Consider the following 23,837-nt stretch of genomic DNA (forward strand, 5'->3'; position numbering starts at 1 on the left):
ACAACGTCGCTTTCGCTCGGAAAGTTCGTGATCACAACCCTCTCTTTCACGATACAGTTTAACAGTTTTACAGCCTTTTCTGCTAAAGTCACTAATTCTGCCCGACGCTTTCCATTGCACGGTATTCATCTGTCAGTTAAGATTTTTTTAAGTTCCGAAACTGATTTTTATCCATTTTGTGGTCGACGAAAAATTGAACGAAATGAATGCTGTATATATTTAGCGTCTAGTTGAATACGATCGTGATGTCAGGCCGGTCGCTAAATGCAAAATTTTAAGATATTCATTATTTGTTTGATTTTTTTATAACCAAATAAAAACATGAATAAAAATTATTTTCACGTGAAATATATTTTTTATTTTTATTTATAATTCAAATGGAATAAAAACTGACCAAATGTAATAAAAAGTATTATACTCTGTACATATTATTACGCTGATTGGCATCGATTTCTGCGTGGTGGAAAACTCAGTATCGCGAACCACTGAACTAGAAATACGTATACGTATCTCTAGTTCAGTGTCGCGAACCTAGCACGAGCATGACTCTAAACCGGAAGTGGTGATGACGACCCGACGGAGTGAAAATTATCTCGTCTCGCGCATTATGAGATTTTTGTTCCTATTTGGGGTAGCGAGAATTGTTGGCGACCGTTAGTGACCGTATTGCTACAGTCGCACCATTGAAACAAACTCCAATCTGACCGATGGTAGAACGAAATAACGGTTTGGTGTCGGTTTCGCTGGTGCAATTGTTATCATATAACTCAACAAGCTTGCCAAGTAGACCTACATTAAATTAACATATTCTTGTATAAAATCTAACAATATTAGTTCTCAATTCAAGATTTAAGAAATATATTTCATTTCCATCAAAAAAATGTACATCAAATGCATATACATATAAAAAACAAATGAAGTACAGATCGATTATAAGATTACAATAGAGTAATTTTTGGATGAGAAAAGCTTGTTCAAAGTAATGTCAAAAGTGTATAGCAATTTGGGGATCCTAGCTCCAGATTTTAGTCACTGAATTGGCGTCACATTTCTCGTTTCAGGATTATATTACCGACAAATATTTAATAGCGGCAAATAGCATGTCTTGGGTGATACGACACCAATAAAGACGAAAACCCCAACCTATTTACTTAGATTTTAAGATAAATTTTAACTGACAGAATATAAGAGCCATGAAAAATAGCACATACCTTGCGATAAGCAACTAATACGAGTCTTATAGGAAAAACAGGCGTCAATTCCTGATCTGGCGAGGTGGCAATCAAAAATGTTAGTCTCGTCTCCTGTACACTGTGCCTTGATCAAGTATATATTGCCATATACTGGAATTGATTGAATATCGTAAGACACATCTCCAGCTCCAGTAAATCCCAAACTTCTGCAGATCACGTAAATGTTATAAGAATTCCATCGGTTCCCGCATGTAGGGATCCACCGAGACTGGTAGAAAACCTGGACCTGGCCTTCATGCTGACTTTCACCACCAACAAGACGTACTTTAAAGAAAAAGAAAATACACATGATGGGAAACACGTACATGTATTGCACCATTCATTGCAAAATTCAAGTTGATCTGAATTATATTTTCGTCTTTTAATTAATCAATTAATGATGTAGTTGTTGGATAATATTGGGGATAAGAATAATCAAAAATTCATGTACTTAGACAATTAATTCAATTTTCTGAAACCTTGTTTGAAATTTTGTATTATACGTTAGTATAATAGGCCTACATTTCCTCCATGAACCGACGAAACCTTCTTCTGTATTAGCTGCGCAGATTAGGCCTACTGCTGAAAGATGGGTCACGGAAAATATAAGGCCCCCTTAGTGCAAAAATATCAAGCTCTTAATTTAATAATCTCCCAGGGATACTTGCATGATTTGGAATAAAAGATGGAGCGGTTTACATTACCACCAACTAGTCACATCCTTACCTCCCACTGAACATCGTACTTCTGCCAAACGGGATGAATTGCACTTGTCTTCCCCTAAGGTTGAACCAAGACATTCGAATATACTGGATTCATTTCCTCTGCAATGTATATTAGTCAAGCAGCTGCCGCCCTTGCCCTCAATATCGGTGATCCCTACATCTAGACTTTTAACTGTTCCTAGTCCAAGCTCTCTACAAAGTACCTGTGCTTCAGCGATACCCCATTGATCGTTACAGATTGGCTTCCAACTTCCTCGATGGAAAACTTCAACCTTGCCCTCAGAAGGGTAGTAACCACCAATGAGACGAACTGAAATAAAGTCATTGAATTATGGCTTGTCAATCGTCACACTTATGTTTCACAGCAAATAGAAAGATAAAGCGCCAAATAATTAAAACAGTAGGCTATTTGATTTTCTAGGTTCCTCTTGGTTAAATTTCGTTTCAATCCATAAGAATAAAAATAAACATAAGTAAAAGCACTTTCTCGCAAGCAAAAGCAACAAACTGATGCTTGGAGACAAATGCCCCGAAAGTAAAAAAAAATGAACGATTTAAAAAATCATAATTAGCGTTTTAGTGTATTTAGCATATTTTCATTTCTATGTAATTTTTTTTAAATAGAAATTGTCGAATTTTACATCGCAAAGGAGACGAACATGCAAGCCGTATAGGTGCGAGATTTTCCTTTGTACGGACTGTTTCTTTTTAAAACCGTGAAGATGCTATATTATTGAAAGCTTTGAAAAGTGAATGCATACTGAAGAAATGCATCTTTTCACATACTCAATGTACATGAATAATTGTATTAATGAACACCATTGGCTACAAGAAGAATAAAAACCGACCGTAGATGTTGTTAGCGTCGCCGCGAATGTTATTGATGGGGCTGTTGTGACAAGACCAACGCTTAGAAGCATATTTGGAATTATATTATACTTTTTTTAGAGTCAGGTGCATGAATCAATCACAATGTTGGTAATGGTGAATGTCCATTCCAATTAGGTTCCGTGGTTCGACTGAGTGTTCAGCTGCAGGTAATATTCTATGCTTACCTTTGTAATTTGAGCAATGCACTATCGCTTTATTTAGAAATGAACAGGTTATAAAACCTTCATATCTGCTGTGATTGCATTCCAAAATATTGGACTCGTTCCCGAAGCAGTGTACATCCTTCAATCCATCCTGGTGATCCAGCCATATGACCTGGCTGGAACCCACTGTCCCGCTAAAGCCGAGACTCCTGCACACCACTTCTGTATTTTGGATGCTCCAATCATTTTGAACGCAAACGGTTTCCCAAGATCCGTTCACGAAGACGTTGACCATTCCTTCCATCGGAAATGTTGCATTGCTTTCTTGGTTTACCAGGCGTATTGTCCCTTCTGTCACAGGAAAATTGTTCAAAATGATTGAAATAGAGGAAAGAGAGAGAGGGGGAGAGAGGGGGGGAGGAGAGAGGGGGAGAGAGAGAGAGAGAGAGAGAGAGAAAGGGAGAGGGGAGAGAGTTTTATTTGAGAAGAAGAATATTGTTTAAGACGCTGAACCACGGACGACGCAGACATGTTTGGGGCGATGATGTATGACAAGAAAGAGAACATTGATATTATAGATGGTAGAGGAATCAGGATAGGAAAAATTGCATAGAAATAATGATTTAGCAACATTAAAATGAGAAGACAAGTAAACAGATATTAACTTTAATTTGTTTGCCTTCGTTCCATTATTTCAATGGTAGTGCAAACCAGTCTTATGCTCGAGGCCAATCTTGGCTTCGAGAACAATCGTATGGCCTTGGCCTTGTCATTTGCCTCGATCGAGCGTCTATCAGTCCTCGACCTTGGGTTCTGGTACTTGTACCAAGCTGGGAGGAGTCCAGGAAATATTTCAGAAATAAGAAGAGAGCAATAAGTCAATAGATATTTTTTTATGGAAACTCATTTGTAGTATTCTCAGTTCCAGCCTTCGTCTTGAGGGTAGAATGTGGTCCTGGCCTTGGTCTCGGGTAGTTAGTCCAAGGCATTGCCTCGTAAATTCAATTCAATTCAATTCAAAATGCAAAAGTTTTCATTTCAAACAAATTTATCAATAACAAGGTAAAACTAACTCAGTACTACGAACAAACGTCATATTCATATAGGCAATATCTGTATACGGATACCTAATATCGCAACACAGTGAAAGATAAAAAGGGGAAACACATGTGCAAAGTTTCGGTGTGTACATATTTCATCCACGTGGTAAGTATAAAAAACTGAAAACATAATCTCTTCGTCTGCTAATACAAAATACAGGGGTAATGTGACTACAAATATTATGATGTGAATAAGATAAGCAATTATGAAGTTTATCTACTAAATGTCGGAAATCTATGAAGAAAACTACCATCCCCTATTTTGATGATTCAAATTCATGCTTTTCTGAAAGTAAAGGGGATATTCATATTGTCTGTGGTTTAGAATAAGATTCATGGTATAAATGTAATGACTCACTGGAACAATGACAAATACTATCTACGGATTTAAAAAGAATGTCATATTTTAAACATTAAGAAATTAAACATGAAGCTATTTATGACTAAAGACCGCTTTGCAATCTCTCCAGAAGAATCCTATTATTTTTCATGAACCTGACGAAGATTTCGAGTTTATAAAAACCATTATTCTCTTTATGCAAATTCTTCTGTTCTCTCCTGTTTTTTCTGCTTTCAAATATATATATTTTGTTAAACAAAGTAAGTAATTTATATTTGACATTTAAAAAGGCATTTGTAAGCATACAAAAAGTCGTTCGTTCTGTCTCTTAAAATCAACTCTCAATAGAAACTCTTGTATTTTACTCACCAGAGATCAACGAGCTAACAACTGATGAGTTTGCAGGTTTCTGTCCAAAAATGATAAATGCAGTTATCACGCCGATTATTCTGAAGGATAAAATCGCCATATTTCAAAATGTTTTGATTATTGTACAGCCCTTAACCGAATGTACAACCTGAAACGTATCAATGGTAACATATCTCAGGTACCCTGGCATCTGGCTTGTATATACCTTCACCTTGTTAAACCTCGATAGAATGGTATCGGTTCAATTCATCATGTTACCGCATCTGCCTGTAGAATAACTCTTTTATTTATTATTTTGCAGCTTTTCCTACATCTAAAATGGTATTCGATGCCACCATCCGCATGACATGTAATAAACATTTCATGTCACCTTGTTCTCATTGATACAAATCGTGTTTCAGCTGCAATATCACGCTATATCTTAATTCATACGTTTAACCTAGATTAAACATCCTGACAATTTTGCTACTGGGGTTAGATTTCCCTAAGAGACTTCCCTCATGATGTTTTGAAATATTTTTCTTTTAGATCAGGTAACAGTATTTCCTTGTATGATAGTTATCTCAAGGTTTCAGTGCGAGAAAATTATACCAACAATATAACCTGAATTATATTGATTACTTACATAAATTTTGCAAGCGAAAAGGATGTGTAAGTTTGGTACAAAGAAATAAAGAGTGAGAGCAAAAAAAGACACAGATTGCGAGAGGGGGACAGATAGATAGAAAGGAAGGGATAGAGAGGGAGGGAGAGTGAAAGAGAGAGTGAGGGTATCTAGGACACGTAAACCGCCGTCGAAGGAGGACGGGATCTTGAAGGTGGAAATTTTAATGCAAAGTAAATAATTCTGCAATCTGTTATCAGTTCTCTATTTTCATATTTTGTCACGTACACACGTATTTCAGAGAGCTGAAGAAATCCAAAGAGGAATTCTATAAGTACAGCAAACAAGGCTGAAAGCTGTTATCTTGTCTACATATATAGTCATACTGTATACTATGTACACACCCTTTTAGCTGAAAGAAACTTAAGGAGGAAATTTATAAGTAAAGAAAATATAGGACTGGACGCTGGATGTTTTCCATATTTCCTTATTCTATATCTTTACATATCGAATTAGGTACTAAAGTATGTCCATCAAATACTTTTATAAAACGGAGCGGGTGAGTAATAGGATACGGTATAGGATACTGTTTAATTTCCTAGTCAGCAAAGGGGAATTAAAAAAAAGCGAAGTCCACACTAATGACAGTTTGATTTGGCGTAAAAAGATAGAAAACAAACAACCCATTATACAGGAAAGTTTATCGATATTACGCAAAGAGAATAGAAATTGATACAAAAAAATGTTAAAAGAAGCATGTGATAAAAAGTAATACAAAAAGCTTCGATTTTTTTTCTTTTTCAGGTTACGAATACAAGCATATAAAACAATTTGGACCGATAATTTTTAAAGCTCAAATTGATTAACCCATGACTTTTTTATTAATTTACCTTTTATTTGGCGCGGAGTTTAATTCAACAATTCACATTGTGAAAAATACAGGAGGGACTACAATATATTTTGGATATGAAGGCGGGGGCAATTAATATATTCAAGTGTATTTATTTATAGTGAGAAGCAGGACCCAGTGAATAAAGTCAGAAAATTAGCGACCCCTCTAATCCTCAGTTCTTTCGCTTTCTGGATTTCTTTTTCTTTTTCCCCCTTTCAATTCCTTATTTTTCATTTTCTTAAAATTTCATTCCTTTTCAAAATGTTATTTCATTTTGTTATTTATTGTTGGCCAGAAAAACCTAGAGGGTTCCGATGGGTCTGATTTGTCACACATCACTAAATTCCTTTTGTTAATTATCATAAGTATATAATGGAGGTAATGGAAATATGTTTCATATACAGTGCGTCCAAGAAAGAAGGAAACCGTGATTCAATGTATATTATTCCTATCATGATCATAAATTTGCTTCATAGACTGGAGTCTATGGCTATGAGAGAATTAAATGTTACAACATTTGGTGATAATTTTAATAGCTTTATCTCAAACTTCTCTCAGTCGTTTCATTCGTCGCTACATTTTACAGGGGGCGGCAGAATGTGTTTAAGGGGCAGGGAGCAGCAGAAAAGGGGTACATCAATTTTACATTTGAAGGGGAGAAAGCCATTTTCTTGTTTTTATTCCACCGCCCGGGCGGTGGAATAAAAACAAGAAAACGCCCCTTCTTCAACTCATCACTTCAAACATCTTTTTTACAAGTTAAAAAAAAAGAATTCCAAATATTCAATCCAACCATAAATCACACTCACTGCGCATTCACCGATAGCCCATTGTTTGCCGCTTTGTTGGAAATGCTCGTTTTTCAATGATTCGTCCATTTGGTAGAAATCAAGCATGTTTTCATGCAACTTTTCCAAGACAATGCGTCAATCATATTTTATGCACGACGTCTTATTTGAAAGATGAAAATTTGATATTAAAGTTTTGAACTTTGTTTCCTGAATACATTAACATAGCAGTAAAGCCAGAAAAATATACTCAAATTCGTAATATGCTCGTGCAAATAGAAATTTGCTAGCACCACTTTCAGTTGTTCTAACGCAGTCATGCGTGCAGTATGAACGTTTGGATGGGCTTATAATGAAAGATAGGAAGTGTATATTTTCATTGATTTACATCTCATGAAGCAAATTCATAATTATGATGGAAAAAAAATTATACTGAATTCCGGGTTCTTTTTTTCTGGGACGCACTGGATTTTTATTCATATTTTTTGATCACTTCATTACTGTTTATGATGTCCACTCTTGTTTGATTATTTTAGAGTTTAAAAATGTGAAATACATGAACCCTCTTAAGAACGTCCAATTAACATTCACTGACCGCGGTGCATCTTTCGACATTTCAAATGCACTTAACGAATTTGACAGTACCTTCACGAATTTCGTTTGGTATTCACATTATAAACTATACGCACTTACAATCATTAGGCAATTATTACAGGGTTGTAATCACTAAATTCGAACTTTCATGACTTCATTCGTCGTTATACACCCCTACTAGAAAAAAAAACAGTGTCACTCAGAGTGTGCAAACATCCGTAGCATTTACGAGTATAATCAGGTCCATAATATTCCAACGTAAAACAATCAGGTAAATATACAAAGAGTATAGGAAGTGTAAACCGACCGTTTACCAATGTAAGGCGCTGTTTTCACCCCAGGAATTGCTAAGTCACAGTCGCTGGTCGGTGGCAGGTCATCGGGGGGTAATCGAAGGTAGCCGGTGGGGTGAGCAATTTTTTGTAGTGTACAAACGCGCTGAAAGTTGTACATGCTAAATGCCGACTTTTATCAAGGGCCCCAGATGCATCTATGATCACCGAGCGATGTCCGGCCGATGTCGGTCACAGTGGCCATACATCGATCATAAACACTGTAAAAAAATATTGGGTAGAATTTAAACCAGTACGAGGGTAATTATGTGTCTAACCAATTACGGGCAGTATTTTACCCGATGCGGGAAGCACATTGTCCAGCAAGGTTAAAAAAAATAAGCAGCAATTACTTTAGAATGGGCAAATTTTTTATCACACTGGATAAATAAAAATGCCCAAAAGAAATGCCCAATGTTGGTTGGACACATTATTACCCTCATGGAGTATTTTTACCCTATATTTTTTAGTGTGCATCGATGCGTACCGGTCGGACATCAGCCGTTAGTGACTTATGTTCGGACAGACATCGGCGGCCGATGTCTGTCCCATATCTGCTCTCAAGGACTTGACCTCCGATGCTAGTGACACCGGTCGACCGCGGTCGATTCACGACCGAACAACTGACGATACTTATACGATTTGTCAAGGATGGGCGGGCGATTATAAAGATAAGTGGAGAAATCGGAAGATGTTAGCTCCCAGTTATCTTTGTCCGATCTCCCTCCGATGTTACCCGAGAGCCCCGGGCATCGTACAACACCACGGGTGTCCGGCCGGCAACCAGTCCAAAATGGCCCCCAAAACACATCGCAAGTATAATAACCCAATCGGACTGAAATGTTTTAACGATTTCACAAGGTATGAGAGACAGATAGTAAAAACAAAATTAATACGCACATGATATTTTAATTGTCAGATTTAATCACGGCGATTAGCTTTTGATCAAGTTTTCACAAATACAGGCTGAAAGTAGACAAAATCTAACATAATTTCACTTTTTTTGTCTCATTAAAGAGAAGGACATACTCAAGACATACACTTATTACGTTGAAATAGAAAGATTATCCTTACATTTTCTTCGCGTTTCACTTACTTTCTTAATTTGTCAAACTTCTGGAAACTTCAGTCTCCTTCATCGATGTTTCGTATAATGAGAATAGGTACATAACCGTCTTGTCGTTTCTTCAAACTCCAGTGTATAATGTTGGCCAACTATTCATCAGTCAGAATAACGTTCAATATCAGGGTGATATTACACAAACAGTAGTGTTGGTCTTTAGTAATTAGCATTATGATTAAGTTGATTATTATTATCATCATCATATTATTATTATCGTTAACGCAAGTTGTACTAAAAATATTATTCAAATCATTATCATTATCAGTAACATTTTATTACTATCATTGTCATTATTTATAACTAGTAATAAAATCATCATTATTATCGTTTTTTAATCATAATCATCAAATGTGGTTCGATTGTTGTTCTTAAATGTTTTGCATCACTGCACAATAACTATTCCAAAGTCCCCATCCCCTCACCAAGAAAAGGCATATATAAGATTAATGAAATCATACATGAAAATATGGTTCAAATATCAATACTGAAATAAGCAGGATAAGTAATCGGAAATTCCAGTTAAATGATGAATGCTAATTATACAAGCATATATTTACTACTTATTTACACCTATGAACAAACAGCTTTTGCTTTAGAGTGTCACTACGTCTGATGTAAAACCAAAACGCCGTTTCATTTTCGGCTAATATTAACGAAATTGAGACTTTGGCTATGTCATCGCCAAAATAAATTAGATTGTGTCTTTAAATTTGATACATTCTAAATACTAACATTAACAAACAAACCTAACGCTATACTTGTCCTTTGACTTCGATTTTATTCAGGATTTTTCATACGGATATATTGCTCAAAGTCAGCTAAGAAATCAAAGAAGCATGGTTGTCTTATTCCTAACGTATTGAACACACTTTATAAATATGTTCAAATGCATAGTCTCAATCTAGAGAAATTTATGAGACGTATCAGGTGAGCATTGGTATCGATCATTACTTATAAATGGAGGAAGGGACCTGTGCCTATATGTAGGAATTTGGCATATTGGAACTGAGATTTTCATGAATTTTGACATTTGCTCTAGTATTCCTATCTTGCGTTCAAGTACTTCTCTCACTTTATTTCGAATAATGTATTGTGAAACTATGAAATACTAAATGTGAAATGATGTTTAGAATGGTTTTAACGATCTAGACTCTCTCTTGTTACAGGTGACATATTTCCCCCAATAGGGACTTAGGCCTACATTACACTTCCCGCTACTGTCGTAATATTCTTGCTGTCGTTCATGTAATGTCCATCATTACTGAGCTGTGTCAGGGAAGTATTGCTAACAGTGGCGCCTGTGCGTTTTGTAGCGACAAGTCCTTCAGATTTTGACTTTGACTGCATGTTTTTCTTTGGCTTATTCTTGCCTTCCATGTAGTTAGCAAACGTGTATAAGATGGGATTAATGGAGGAGTTGATAGGGATGATGAATATCACACTCCAAGCATAGAGGGATGTCGGCAGTACAATCAAACCGGATTGTGTGAGGATACCCATGATAATAACCGGCATCCAACAGGCGAAATCGGTTCCTACGATCAGCGCCATTTTTCGTGCTACTTTGATTTCTCGGTTGCGGATTGTAGCATTACCGACACTCTGAGTTGATTTCCTCACCTCAATAAACATTATAATATAGCACATCAAAATAAAAAGAAATATAATCAAGTTGACACCTATGAATGTTATTATAGAGTAGATCCAGGATGGACGAGATGTGCTGTCGGTTACTATGTACTCGGCTGAGAATCGATTTTCGTGATTTTGTATGCTGGTTTCAATATGGAGTGACCCGGTCTGCTCTGATTCAGCATGTAGCGGCAACCCGATACAAACATCGGATAGTCCGTAAAATCCGGGGAGGTCAGCCGGTACTACAAGTGGGATCAAGCTCAAGACGCATACCAGGAGCCATAATATTGCTATAATTGCAGCTGCGGTTTTCAAAGTAAGTCTGTATTTACTGAATGGAAATTTAATGCATATAAGTCTATCACACGTCATTAGAGCCAAGGTAAAAACAGAACATTCACTCGATAGAAAAGCCAGGAAGCTGGATAATTTACACAGATGGGACCCACGCCAGATTGGAGCGCTTAAATAGTACATCTTACCGAAATAGAAATCAACGGAGGTGATTATGATCATGTAGATACCCATTATGCAATCAGCAAAGGCTAGATTCATGATAAAGAGAGTTTGAACACTTAGTTTTGTTTCTCGACGGAATCGAATAATTAAGACAACGACGTTGCCGACAAGAGAACAGAGTCCTATGGTCCAACCAGCGATTCGCAAAATGATGCTTGGAAAGAGTCTACCGCAGGTTTCCAGAGGACTTGTGGGGGTAGTCCTTGCGCAAGTCACGTTTTCCTTTTGATCAAGAAGACAACATAACCTGTTGTCAGAGGTGGACCTGAAAACAGATTACAAAAGTATGATTGAATAGAACGAAACGAATTGCAGTTCTTTAGATGGTGATGATGATGATAATGAAATACACATTTCTCAAGTCAGTTATGGTACACCTATATTCAGGCACAACTCGCCCGTTCATTGACTGATAATATCATAAACCCTGGGAATTCAAATCTGTTTAGAATTATTCCTGATGAGTATGAAAACACTAATCATGCTAATGGCTGTTTGATATTAACCTAGGAACGCAATGTCTACAATTGAAAAAAAAATGTATGGGCACATTTTCCCGATCTTCTGTCAGTTCTGCCTCTAACTATGTTGGCATATTGATTGGTTGTGACATGGTCCGAACCAAGATTTCAGAATATTAAGGAAGGGTATTGTTAAAAAGGCAATTAAATACTAGTATACCCCAAAATAAGTCCTCTTTTCTCTCCACAAAACCATTTTTATGTCTAAGGAAACAAAAGACACCGCTATTAATGATTATCCAATCTACTTACAAGACTTTCAATGAAGAGAGACCAGTAAGTACGCTCTCATGTATGAATTGCAGATCAACGTTCACGAGTAACCTGTCAAATAAAAAGCACATTTTTATCAATTTACATGTAACTCTATAGAACGTTTATTTGCGAAGACACAACAGTATCATATCCCAAAACATTTGCTGACTGGGTCGTGGTATATTCCTTCACTCTTTGGAACGCATCTTAAATATTTTTCAAGTAAATTACATGGTAAAACTCGTCATCCAGGAGTATTACATTAAGACTTGCATTTAATTGCCGTGTGGAATTGCTGATGATATGAATGTAGATCAAAGGTAAAACAATCTATCGAGAACCCGGTATTTTACTTACGTGTATTGCAAACTAATTGCATAATCAAATGCCATAGATTCGATGACTGCGATCGGGTTATTGCTAAAATCACTGAAGATGAGAAAAACAAACGGATTTACAGAATATTATATAGAGTTGTACGTATAAAACCAACTCCAACGAGGTATACTACGCTTGGTGGATTACACGATTAGGAGTGCAATTCCAGGGGAAGGGGGATATACAACGTGCCTCACACTTCTGGGGGATATCTAATTTTGACACATATTTTGATATTATGTGAAAGGATATTAAATTTTCACTAAGTAGAAACATGAAAAAAAAATGGGGGAAAATCATGCCCAGTGGTTACTTTTCAATCTACTAATGATAGCAATAACACATTCAGCAGCATTCTTAAAACAATAATTAAGTCAGTTCGAGATCTTTTTGCGAAAACACGTATTATGTCATTAAATACCGTTGGTTATGGTGTATAAACTAAGCAGTGTCTCTATGATATCACAGAATGCTATTTCGAACATACTATATCAAATCAATCATTAATTCAATCGTTATGATTCTTAATCGAATATACTGTATATCACTATGATAATGAGTACTTTAAGACCATCATCGCCATCATCAGTGTCACCAACAATACCTTCATATCTATAACGCTATATGATTATTATAGCAATCATATAACTTACAGAATTATCAAGTTTATTTGGTATTTCAGGTCTTCCTTGCCAATGTATTTGATGTCGTTAAACGAGAGGTTTCTGGAAGAAGGTAAAATATATAAAAATAGTTTTGAACAGACTGTAACGCTTTTGAAGAAAACACTGAGACTGGACTCTGTGGGGGCCATTCTCGGCGTGCAGAATGACATGTACACATAGACCTTTCCCATTTCGAAAAAGGAATATCATAGAAATACAAGACAAGAATTTTTAAACTATTGATGTGATCTTCGAAACTTTTCACTGATATACATGTTGTTACGAAACCTCCTGATATATTTTCACGGGTCAAAACGGTCGTAATAAATTGCTTTAAGATGTCAATGCTTTCTGTGTTGTTTTAGCGAACAATACCGAAGTTTCCTGCTTAACTATACTGACTTTCGTTGTGCTATACCATCAATTGCATTTCTTTAAGAAATTGATTATGTTTTCTCTATAATTACCTCTCACCCTTATAATAAATTCATACATGTTCTACAGTTCTAAACATATCACCGAAGACAATGCAGACACACAGACATAAAAACACATAGATACACATTTAAATGCAGTTTTGCAAAAGTAAACAATTTAGACAAAATAATAATAAAACTGGCTTGCTTTCCATATTATTTTGAAGAAAACCATAAGATATTCGTTGTCTTACAGTAATTGGAGTTCAGGCAATCCATTGAGCATTCCTTTGATTGTAACAAGTTGGTTGTGCTGCAGTTTTCTGCGTGGTAAATAAAATGACAAATATAGGCTTGTGTAATCTCATCGGGTTATCGCGCCGGGTCGGTCGTCAATCGCGAAATCAGACAATTCGAAAGCCCCCCCCCCTATATTTTCGAAAGGTCGGGCATAATTTACCCGACTTTCTCGAATGGTCGGATGAACTGGACCTGACGTTTCGAAAATTAGGGGCCCTTTTCTTGATTTCTTTTTCATAAGTGCGTGCCTAGTTACAAGAATGCATATAGAATTTCTATTTATTTCAGTGCAGGATAAAAGAGCAATTTTGATGCCGTGGCCGGGGATCGAACCGCGGACTTTCAAATGTCTAGTCAGGCGCCTTAAGGCCCCCTCACACCTAACTGAATTGCCTGAAATATGCCTTGCGATGGCTGGCGAAAGGCATTTTTTGAAAAATCGTTTTTAATGGTAACTGATAGTAAATCATATTTACCCTTTGTGCTTGGGTTCGTACACCTTCTGAACTAACAGCTGCGATTATTCAAATTCGCGCGGAAATTTTGAACATGTTTAAAATTTCCCGACGAATTGAAAAATCGTTGGTCATCTGTTTGAATTCGCATCTCTTATTTAGTCTGCGGTAATCGTTCGTTTATCGTTCGTGTGTTATTGTTGCGCATAGTCCCTCTTCGCGCTTTTGCCAAAGTGGACCGATCTCGAAAGAACCCATAACGAAGCAACACGATGACACAAACGTACAAGAACGCCCGATCTATTCCCACGTCTTCGTTTCTAATCGCACGCCATATCAAACCATTGCTCACTGTTCGTTTGTCTTATTGGGTTATAGCAACCCTTCGCTCGCCTTCGGCTGCAATTTACTCAAAGAGGTGAACCGAAAAATCGATATCCTTAGCATGTCATATTTATCCTTCGCTTACCGTTCGTTGATAAAATTTGACAATAGTTACTGATCGCATGATTTGAGGGAAATTTTATTTGAATTCGCGTGCATTTTCCCCATTCGTCACCCTTCGTCAGCCTACATTCGGTTAGGTGTGAGGGGGCTTTAAGACCACTCGGCCACGGCACGGAACGGCAATTTGTTGGGTATAAGCGATTCCCCGTCCTGACGCGATAACCCGATGTGATGGCACAAGAGCAAATATAAGAGGCTGAACATAAAATAGAGAAACTTGCTGAAAATTGGTCTTGTTCACTGAAGTGAAAAAGAATTGCCAAGAAATTTCTCCAATCGAGAAAATAGTGGCGAAATATAAATAATTAAGTGCATATAGACATATAAATTGATATTCAATACACACACACACATATAGAGAAAGAGAGGGGTATCGAGATAAATTTACTTAAATAAAATAAATTGAATGAATAAGATCCTAAAACAGATTGAAAATCACAAGGAGTGCATCGGTTTGCAGCCTCCCAAAGTGTATTTTATAAACTGCATGTATAGTTTTAATTGTAGAAAATGTTTCCCTATATGTCAGTACTAATCTGTATCAAATCAACTTATCATTATCATAAAATACAATAAATAGAAAAAAAATGAATCAGTTCCAAGATCTTACAATTGTTGAATGTGAAGGCCGTCAAATGATCCGTGGTCTATCTTGTGTATGCGGTTATGATCTATGTCTCTGGATTGTGTAAAGTAAATGATAAAGATTATAGTTCTTGGCGTTAGTTTTAAATGCGATAGAAACTGCCTCAAAGTCTGCGAAGGTTGTTTATAATGTGGGTGTTTGCAGTAAATTATCGAAATAGTCAAATGACAATAACCCATTAGACCTCAACCGTAATCATGGAAAGGAACAAGGTTTTCAGCTATCTACCTTGTTCCAGCTTTTCTTCCTTATAAATCGAATGTGAGTGAAATTTTAAGGGTAATAATTTTGAGTGTATGGAAAATATTTATACCATATTATCCCGAAACAAGAATAAGCAAGTTTTGTTTTCATCTTTGCGACTACAGCTTAATACGACCTTTAACCATTTGAAGTAATTAAAATGATATAAGTAGCTTCTATAGTTATATAGAAACAACTGTTCCGTGAAGTGCAGTATTTGTCCATGGCACTTTGCTTCCCCACAAGCTATAATCGATCGAGAGTTATTTAACTTTTCAATGTGAGTTATGTAGCTATATCATATTAAACTGACGGTAAAATATGTCTAATGTGCGCTTACTTTTTTAAGGAACTCAATCAAATACATGCTTGTGTGCACTAGTTGGCATAGGTGTATTTTGTTTTTCCCATAATATGTTGCTTAGATCTTGTTACGAAATGCCTGTTTATGCTTCAAGTCATCATCGACATCATCATCATTAAAGGAAAATACAAAAATTTATATCAACGAAGAAAAAAAAATGAATGAATCTTACAGTACATTAAGCTCGGTTAATCCCATTAAATTGCTACTATTCAGTTCGCGGAGATTATTGTTGTTGAGCCATCTGCAATTTGAAAGGAAAATCGGAGGAGGTTATAAGCCAAGAACTATATTAATTTGAACATATCTAGTTATGCAAATGACTATACAATCAAATCAGGGGCCGCGGAACGGTTTTCAAAGGGGGGGGGGCTGACCATGCAAAAAATCACAATCCTATGGTAATTTTTACGTTTTTGTACACGGTTTTGGAAAAAAGTGTGGGGGGGCTGAAGCCCCCCCCCCCCCGCTTCCGCAAATATGTAAAATCTATACCTTGCTGTGGAAAGAATGAACTCGAAGCAGGTGGTGAAAGGCACAATAATATTTTTATGTAGGCCTATCACCTATGTATGTGAGTCAAAATGCAAAATGCAGCAAAACGATACTCAAATTAGAGATGTGAATCAATAAAGCATCGATTTATCATCTAAAGCGTCTATTTGAAACACTCAATAGAAAATCAAAGCGCTACAGATTTATCATGTTTATGCATACATATTATACAAATGTTGCCTAGTATAATAGTTCAAACATATTTCCTTATTATATATGCGTGTGCAGAATTCTATGCTTGAATAATTAATGAATATATATCAATGTTCTAATTCTAATAATCCTCCTCAGACTTTCTTATTGGCAGGTATATTTGCAGTATCATACAAAGATCTACAACCGAATAACAAGTAAGAATTTACTCACAATCCATATAAGCTACCGAAGTATATTTCGTTTGTTAAACCTGTTACGTTGTTATAGTCGAGATACCTGTATAATAAAAATGTAACCAGAGATCAGATATTGAGTAACGTTTAATGATTCTTTACAAATGGAGAATTGAATAATACTTAAGTCGCGATATGTAAAGAGTCATTAAATATTGAAGTCGCGATATGTAAAGAGTCATTGAAAGTTACTCTTATATTTATATTGTAAACAAGACTTTACATGACGTCCGTGTAGCTGGTTATACTTTTATAAACCGCTGAACAAAATTCTATTGGTCAAAACCTACCAAAAGCGTAACGTTATTCTTACTGATAAGTTTCACTCGCCCTTTAGAAACATCCCTGTTTAAAGCCTTGAATGAAAGCCTATTACTATGACGCACAAATATTCACTGCTGAATGATACGTGCCGTATAAGCTAAAACAACAACAATATTTATTTACTTCGCTCTGGTGAACCCTACGTTCATGTTCGTGTATTAAGTCATAAATACATTTGCTATGACATTTAATTGTGGATGAAAGTATGAGCTGTGTAATAGTGTTCCTAGCATTGATTGCAGCAACAAATGCTATATCAGGCACCACAATCCTGTTTAAATGTGGATGTATGCTATTAATTTTTTTTTTTTTTATCTATGAAACATATATGGATACTGAAATAATAAAGTAAAAGCTGTAATCAGCACGTATCAATAGGAATGAATTTTAACTTGGATTGTATGGTTCGTTCAATTAGATCTTATTTTAAAAAAAAAATCAATTTTATGGTTGTTTTATGAAAATATTTATTAAGTTTATATTTAGGTAGAATTGGCCTTTTGGGCTACAAAGTTCACCTTTTTTCAGTTAAAAGAATGGGGTAATCTAAACATTACATACACACGTTGTATTACTTTGTCGTGTTTGTCATAAGGTTATGCCTTCATAAGGCAACGACCAATGAAATAAGATTATTTAATGGCAACGCTGATCTTTGGCTGTCTGCAAATCTCTCTGCGAGCAAATCAATATGAAAGAGGTATTAAGAAAGAATATCGGACAATCTTTAAGCAGAGATAAAATCCAGAGTCGGAATCTATTTCTGTCGGGTCTATGCCTGTATGGAAATCTGATAAAGTTGATATAGAAGTCGGATGACACGATATTTTCAGTAAAATTTGGGCGAACACGTTTATCGTAATTATAAATTAGTCATTGTACTCACAGATATTGCAGTGACGGTAAGACATGAAATGTTCCGCTTTGAACACGGGTGATCATGTTTCTTCCAATTGACCTGTCATTTGTGAATACCGTATACGTAGAATAAATTAAGAGTTTTATCTACACATTTTAACACATCCTTTTTCGTTCTTTTTTATTTCTGTCTCGCCCTCGGTCACATGCACACACCTCATACACATTCTCATTGTGTGTCCCAATGGGAACCCATTTATCTTTCACATCAAAGCAAAGCTGCATTATTTTCAAAATTTTGAATTTGATCCACTACCTATTAAAGCAAAGCTGCATTATTTTCAAAATTTTGAATTTGATCCACTAACCGGGCTCAATTTCAGACATTTTAAAAGTAAAAACAGGAGCGTAAACTCTCAAGTGACCAAACATGCAATCTGTGGTGTTTTTATTTTCTTTTAATTTCCATTAATTAGAAATAAAAATCTAGATTCATACCGCATGGAATAATAGAAATGAAAGGTAATGAGGACTGCACAAACGATGCAACAGGCTTTAAATACTTACAATGTTCTCAATCGAACAAGACCAGAAAAAACGGCTGAAGAAAGGGACTGGATACGATTTTCAGACAGGTCCCTGAAATTATATATATATATATATAAAAACGATATTGTTCAGAAATATGCTGTATGTTTGTTACATGTTTATTGTCATGGAAGATGCAAAGAAGTTATTTATTGGAAATACAATACTTACAAAAATGCAAGTTTCTGCAGACCATCGAATGTTCCATCTCCAATATACTCGATGACGTTTGCGCGTAGAATTCTGGTATAAAGGTACAATATTTAAATACATGTACATTATTTTTTTCTCTTAAAAAAATTGAAGTATTTCTATAAGTCTACCTTTCATATATACGATTTTTACTTTAGTCATTACCAATTTCTCGAATATCTTTACATGTACATCACAAAATAGCAAAAGTGTATCAAGGGGAAAAACTTGGTATTCTATTCTGGAAGTCTAATTTATTCGTTGACAGATATAGTTAAAATGAAAGTAATATACGGCAAACATACGGCGCTATTATTTTACATGTCAGTTATATCATACACGGAGTTCATAAAGTATAAGGACGAATGTTAATTATGGAAAACTATGTAAATCAGATATGGATATATTAAGTAAATGCGTAAAATAAATAACACATGCTTATATTCTGCAAATTCAACAAAAACACCTTAAATCAGTAGTGAAAAAACGAGACCTTGATCACAACACTAGAAATTAACTGGGCGCAGGTGTTTTAAAAAGCTAAAAGATTAAGTTATAAATGATAAAAATTAAATTAACAATAACAAATAAACAAATCGAATTACAGTTAAAGCAATTTAAATTCATAAGAGCACTAATCAATGATTTGAATTATGAATGGAATTTATCAAATCATTGCCGTTTCATGACTTGGAAATTTCATCAACAAGACTATGCTGAATTCATTTAAATATATTTCAAATACAAATGTATATTTGTTTAGAACAGAATCAACTCTCTGTTTAAATGATTTCCTTTTACAATCCTTTCATGTTTACCCCACTTGGAGCCAAGGTGTAGATCGTAATAACCGAAAGTCAAAGTTACTTTAGTTCTCATTAGTTCTCATCGTTTATACCTTCTAATTCTTAAGCATATTCCGATTGATATTGTACTTTAAATTTGACTATGTATTGTTACTTTGATTTTGTTGTGCTTTGTGAACGGAAAATGAATAAAATCTAAATCTAAATCTAAATGACCGAAAGGTATGATGACACCATGAAAAGCATCCTCTCTGTCTCTTTTACTTCAGACTTTGTAAAACAGTAGCAAAGAATAGCCATATAGCTTGAATGCGAGATTAGACCCCATTAAGTACTTACAGTTGCTCCAGGCTCACCATTCCTGAGAAGACTCGCTTTCCCAATGAAGAGATGTTTTGTCCCGTTCGAGAGCTGCGCGGAGATAACATATAGAAAACAGAAGTTATCGGAATGCTTTCAGCAATCGGGTGTTCTCACTGTGCGTGCGTGATGGTGTGTGTGTGGGTATGGGTGGGTAAGTGGGTGTGTGCGTGGGTGTACGTGAGCAGTTTATCAAAGTTATCATATTTTTTTTGCTATTCTTGATAGACATGCCTATGTCTTCATTTTAAAGGAAGCATTATGTTGCCCTTTTTTCATTCACATAAAATATAACACACGGCATAGAGATGGTTCAGGATATTTGTTTCGTTTCATTCATAGTGATATTAGCTAATAACTTTGCAAAAACTTCAGATAATGTCAAGATGAATTTATTATTATTATTATTGTTATCAATATTTTTATTATTATTATTATCAGTAGTAGTATTGTTATCATTATTATTATTATCATTGTTATTATTATCATCATCATTATTATTATTATTATTATTATAAGAGTTGAGTCATTTGATCTGTATATCATGTAACAGGTTACTCAATGGAGTTTGTAATAACATGATTTTGGGGATATATGCAACAACAAAATGCGTATGAGTGTGTGTGCTTGGGTGTGTATAGAGGTTTTATTACGTAATCGTACCCCATAAATGCATGGATCGTGACCATACCGATAATATTTATCTATCGACACCTACAATAGTAATGTATTCTCCTTGACGATAAATTGCCAATTCGTATATTGCCAACTAGTCCACTCATCACACTGTCTACCTCTATTTAGTCTAATGGCATTCCGTCCATCAACAATTCGTCTAACAACCATTTGGTCCAATAATCACTTCTTTTAATCACCAGTTCGTCTATGACGATTTGGTCTCATAACCATTTGGTCTACTAACAATTTTCTTTTCTTTCATTTCGCTCAATAACATTTAGTCAAATTAGACCAAATGGTATGGATTAAACATACTGGTAAATATACTGTATAAACACTTGTCAAATGCTTTAGTCCCAATTGAGAAGACATCTTATGTCGGTCACTGAAAGCTATTGGCATATTGTGCCAACGTGCGCACTCGGTAAATAGACAAAATGTGTAGGTTTTTTTCTTCGTTTTGATATCCAAGTTACATGTTTGTAAGACGGTAATTCGGTAATGACACAATTAAGTAATATGTATTTCATAATCAGTTGTGTATTTTGTTAGCAAAATTTGATTTTTCATTTGGATTTTTTGTAAGAAAAAACACTTTTCGAATGCAATAGCTTCAAAATTATATTGAATTAAATGATATGTTTTTATAATTTAAATATAATTTTGTTATCTACAGATACCACCTTTATCTTGCTGAGTTAACTCACACTACTCTTTCATCCTCTTGGCACTTCAGTATTTGTCCAAGGTTAGAACTAAATAATTGCAGCTCTGTTGAAGTCCTTGAGGAAATAAGAAATTGAATTGAAGAAGAAAATTACTGTACCCGATTATCACTTCAGGGAGGTATACTACGTTTATCATTATGATGAATAATTGAAAATTCGATCAATATATTTTAGATCATTACAATGGTACAAAATGAGACAAAATCACATATTTAAAGAGATCTCCCAGTGCAGCATTTGTTCCACCATTCAGAAGTTCAAAGTCAAAGTTGAGCCCTTTTTTAAATTAAAGTCTTAGAGTGAAGAAAGGGCTTTCTCTCATCTCTTCACCATGTTCATGATTGCGTTATACATGACGTAACCCTATTTCCCAAAATGAGCCTTGAAATTGAATACTTACATACATTTCAATGCCGCTGATGTATAAGAAGTTTCAGACAAATCATATTGAAAGCATTTTCCTAAAAAAATAAAAATAAAAAAAACCCGGTCATAATCGTTTAATTTGAAAAGGAAATATATGTATCTCTTCATTTTTCGTTATAATTAGATATGCCAACTGGGCAGCTTGCCTACAAGTGCGTATAAATTCTTTAATATATAATACAATGTCAAGGACCCTTTCCTCCCCCCATCATAAATAAAAAAGTGTGTTTAAATGTATAATTCGAAGTAAATTCGAATAAATAAAAAAATTTAATGGTCTTACCTGAAGCCGAGTCGTTTGCCTTTTGCATAAGTGAGTGACACTCACTTTCTTTGCGAATAAAATAAATTAAAAATGTTATTCTTTAGGACTTTTGTATTTGAATAAAATCTAGAAAAACATTTAGTATAATTTCCATTTGTAAAATATTTGTCGAATTAAGCCTATTTCAAGTTTTGGTAAATCCTTCCAAACTGTCAGCAACCTAATTCATTATAAGAGTTATAATGTCGATGATACAGAATACAAATGAATTTTGAGAATTTCCATGACAATTTATTCACTCGGGTGCCCAAATAAATCACCTTTGTTGCTTTCTGATATCCAATCACAAATTTTGTAAAATACTTAATCAAAAGAACCGTTTAGAGAAAACTAAGTTCACTGTGGGAGATAGATAGACAGATAGATAAATAGATAGATAGATGGATGGATTAATAGATAAAAAGTGGAATGTTTTTCCATACCTTGCAAATTCATTCCATAGGTACATAAAGCGGTAATGCAGATATTTCCTGCAATACAGAATAAGTATTTAAGAGTTTTGATTACTATCCATAGTGACGTATCGAGATCGATCTCAGTAAAGACACTGTTTAATATTTGTTTATATAAAGATGTTCACTATATGAAATTTACCCTCTTAAACAAGTGTTCAAAATTTAAAATTAACATGGATGTTTAAACTGTTAAACAACTACTATTGAATTCATAAAGTAAACTGCGTTGTGTAAAATTTTGAACAGCGTTTTCACTGCGTTGGTATAATAGTATCATGTTGTTTCCAACTTTAAAGGGCATAATAATCTAAGAATATATAAATATCACTTCATCATCATGTAAGTGTGCGCTAATAATAACCTAGTTTTTTTACTTGGTATTTTTGCTATTAGTTTTAAAGCTAGATCAAATATTTACCTGTTTTCATGGTTTCTACGTTGGGCAAACATTTGTAAGTCATGTATTTAAAAAAAAAAAAAAGGTTTCCATTCTTTCCCATTACTTTATGATTTGATCTAATACAACCATAATTATTTTTGTGACATCAGGTTGTCTTGTAATTCAGAAAAGAAAGAAAATGATGAAGGTTTAAAGTGTTCCATGATGATAATTTATATATCTCATTACAAATTTTCCTTGCGGCTGCTTCGCTCTCCACATTTTCTGTTGGGCAGAGTTATCCAGAGGCAAAAATAATTCATACATACCTCCTGAACAAACAATCCTTGCATCTTGAGAATGATTACATTTGTCTTCGTATGCTATTCCCACTCCAGGACAATCGAAGAATCTGGATTCATTCCCAGAGCAATTTACATAATCAAGAGTAACATCAATGTGACTGGCGTCAGAAATACCCCAAGAAGAAATTTCGATCGCATGTCCTTGTTCAAGACTTCTGCAGACAACATTACCGTCGTTCACGTCCCACGAATCCGCGGAAACTGACCGCTGTTTACCATTATAGTAGTACATGACTACACCGTCTAAGAAACTCCTACCATCAGCTAAATAGATTTCTTCGTCTATAGATTGAATGGAGACATACAGGAACAAAATTTTGACTTTCTGATTATGGCTCAATCAACCTTTCCAGGGCAATCAGTTTGTAAATA

The 23,837-nt window shown here is 35.1% G+C and overlaps 1 protein-coding gene across 1 annotated transcript; it reads right to left on the minus strand.

Moving 5' to 3' along the window:
- Positions 1-10,320: 10,320 nt before the first annotated feature.
- On the minus strand, positions 10,321-23,697 carry LOC129284293 (G-protein coupled receptor GRL101-like). Its single transcript, XM_064095767.1, has 17 exons — positions 23,430-23,697; positions 22,689-22,736; positions 22,225-22,272; positions 21,916-21,976; positions 21,495-21,569; positions 20,089-20,160; positions 18,923-18,994; positions 18,731-18,802; positions 18,192-18,263; positions 16,959-17,024; positions 16,210-16,281; positions 15,395-15,463; positions 13,777-13,845; positions 13,095-13,166; positions 12,421-12,492; positions 12,061-12,132; positions 10,321-11,552 (listed from the first exon to the last, which is right to left on the minus strand). Exons 1-17 carry the CDS (start codon positions 23,695-23,697, stop codon positions 10,331-10,333), a joined length of 2,502 nt encoding a protein of 833 aa, XP_063951837.1. The 3' UTR covers positions 10,321-10,330.
- Between the last annotated feature and the right edge of the window lie 140 nt (positions 23,698-23,837).

The sequence above is a fragment of the Lytechinus pictus genome, chromosome 2 (assembly GCF_037042905.1).
Source record: "Lytechinus pictus isolate F3 Inbred chromosome 2, Lp3.0, whole genome shotgun sequence".
In the NCBI taxonomy this organism is placed as follows: domain Eukaryota; kingdom Metazoa; phylum Echinodermata; class Echinoidea; order Temnopleuroida; family Toxopneustidae; genus Lytechinus; species Lytechinus pictus.

Coding starts and splice junctions, on each gene's coding strand:
- LOC129284293 (XM_064095767.1), bottom strand. CDS start 23,697: ATGTACTACTATAATGGTAAACAGCGGTCAGTTTCCGCGGATTCGTGG. Junction 22,737..23,429: donor AAGGATTGTTTGTTCAGGAG/GTATGTATGAAT, acceptor TCTGTATTGCAG/GAAATATCTGCATTACCGCT. Junction 20,161..21,494: donor CAAGAGGATGAAAGAGTAGT/GTGAGTTAACTC, acceptor ATCTCCGCGCAG/CTCTCGAACGGGACAAAACA.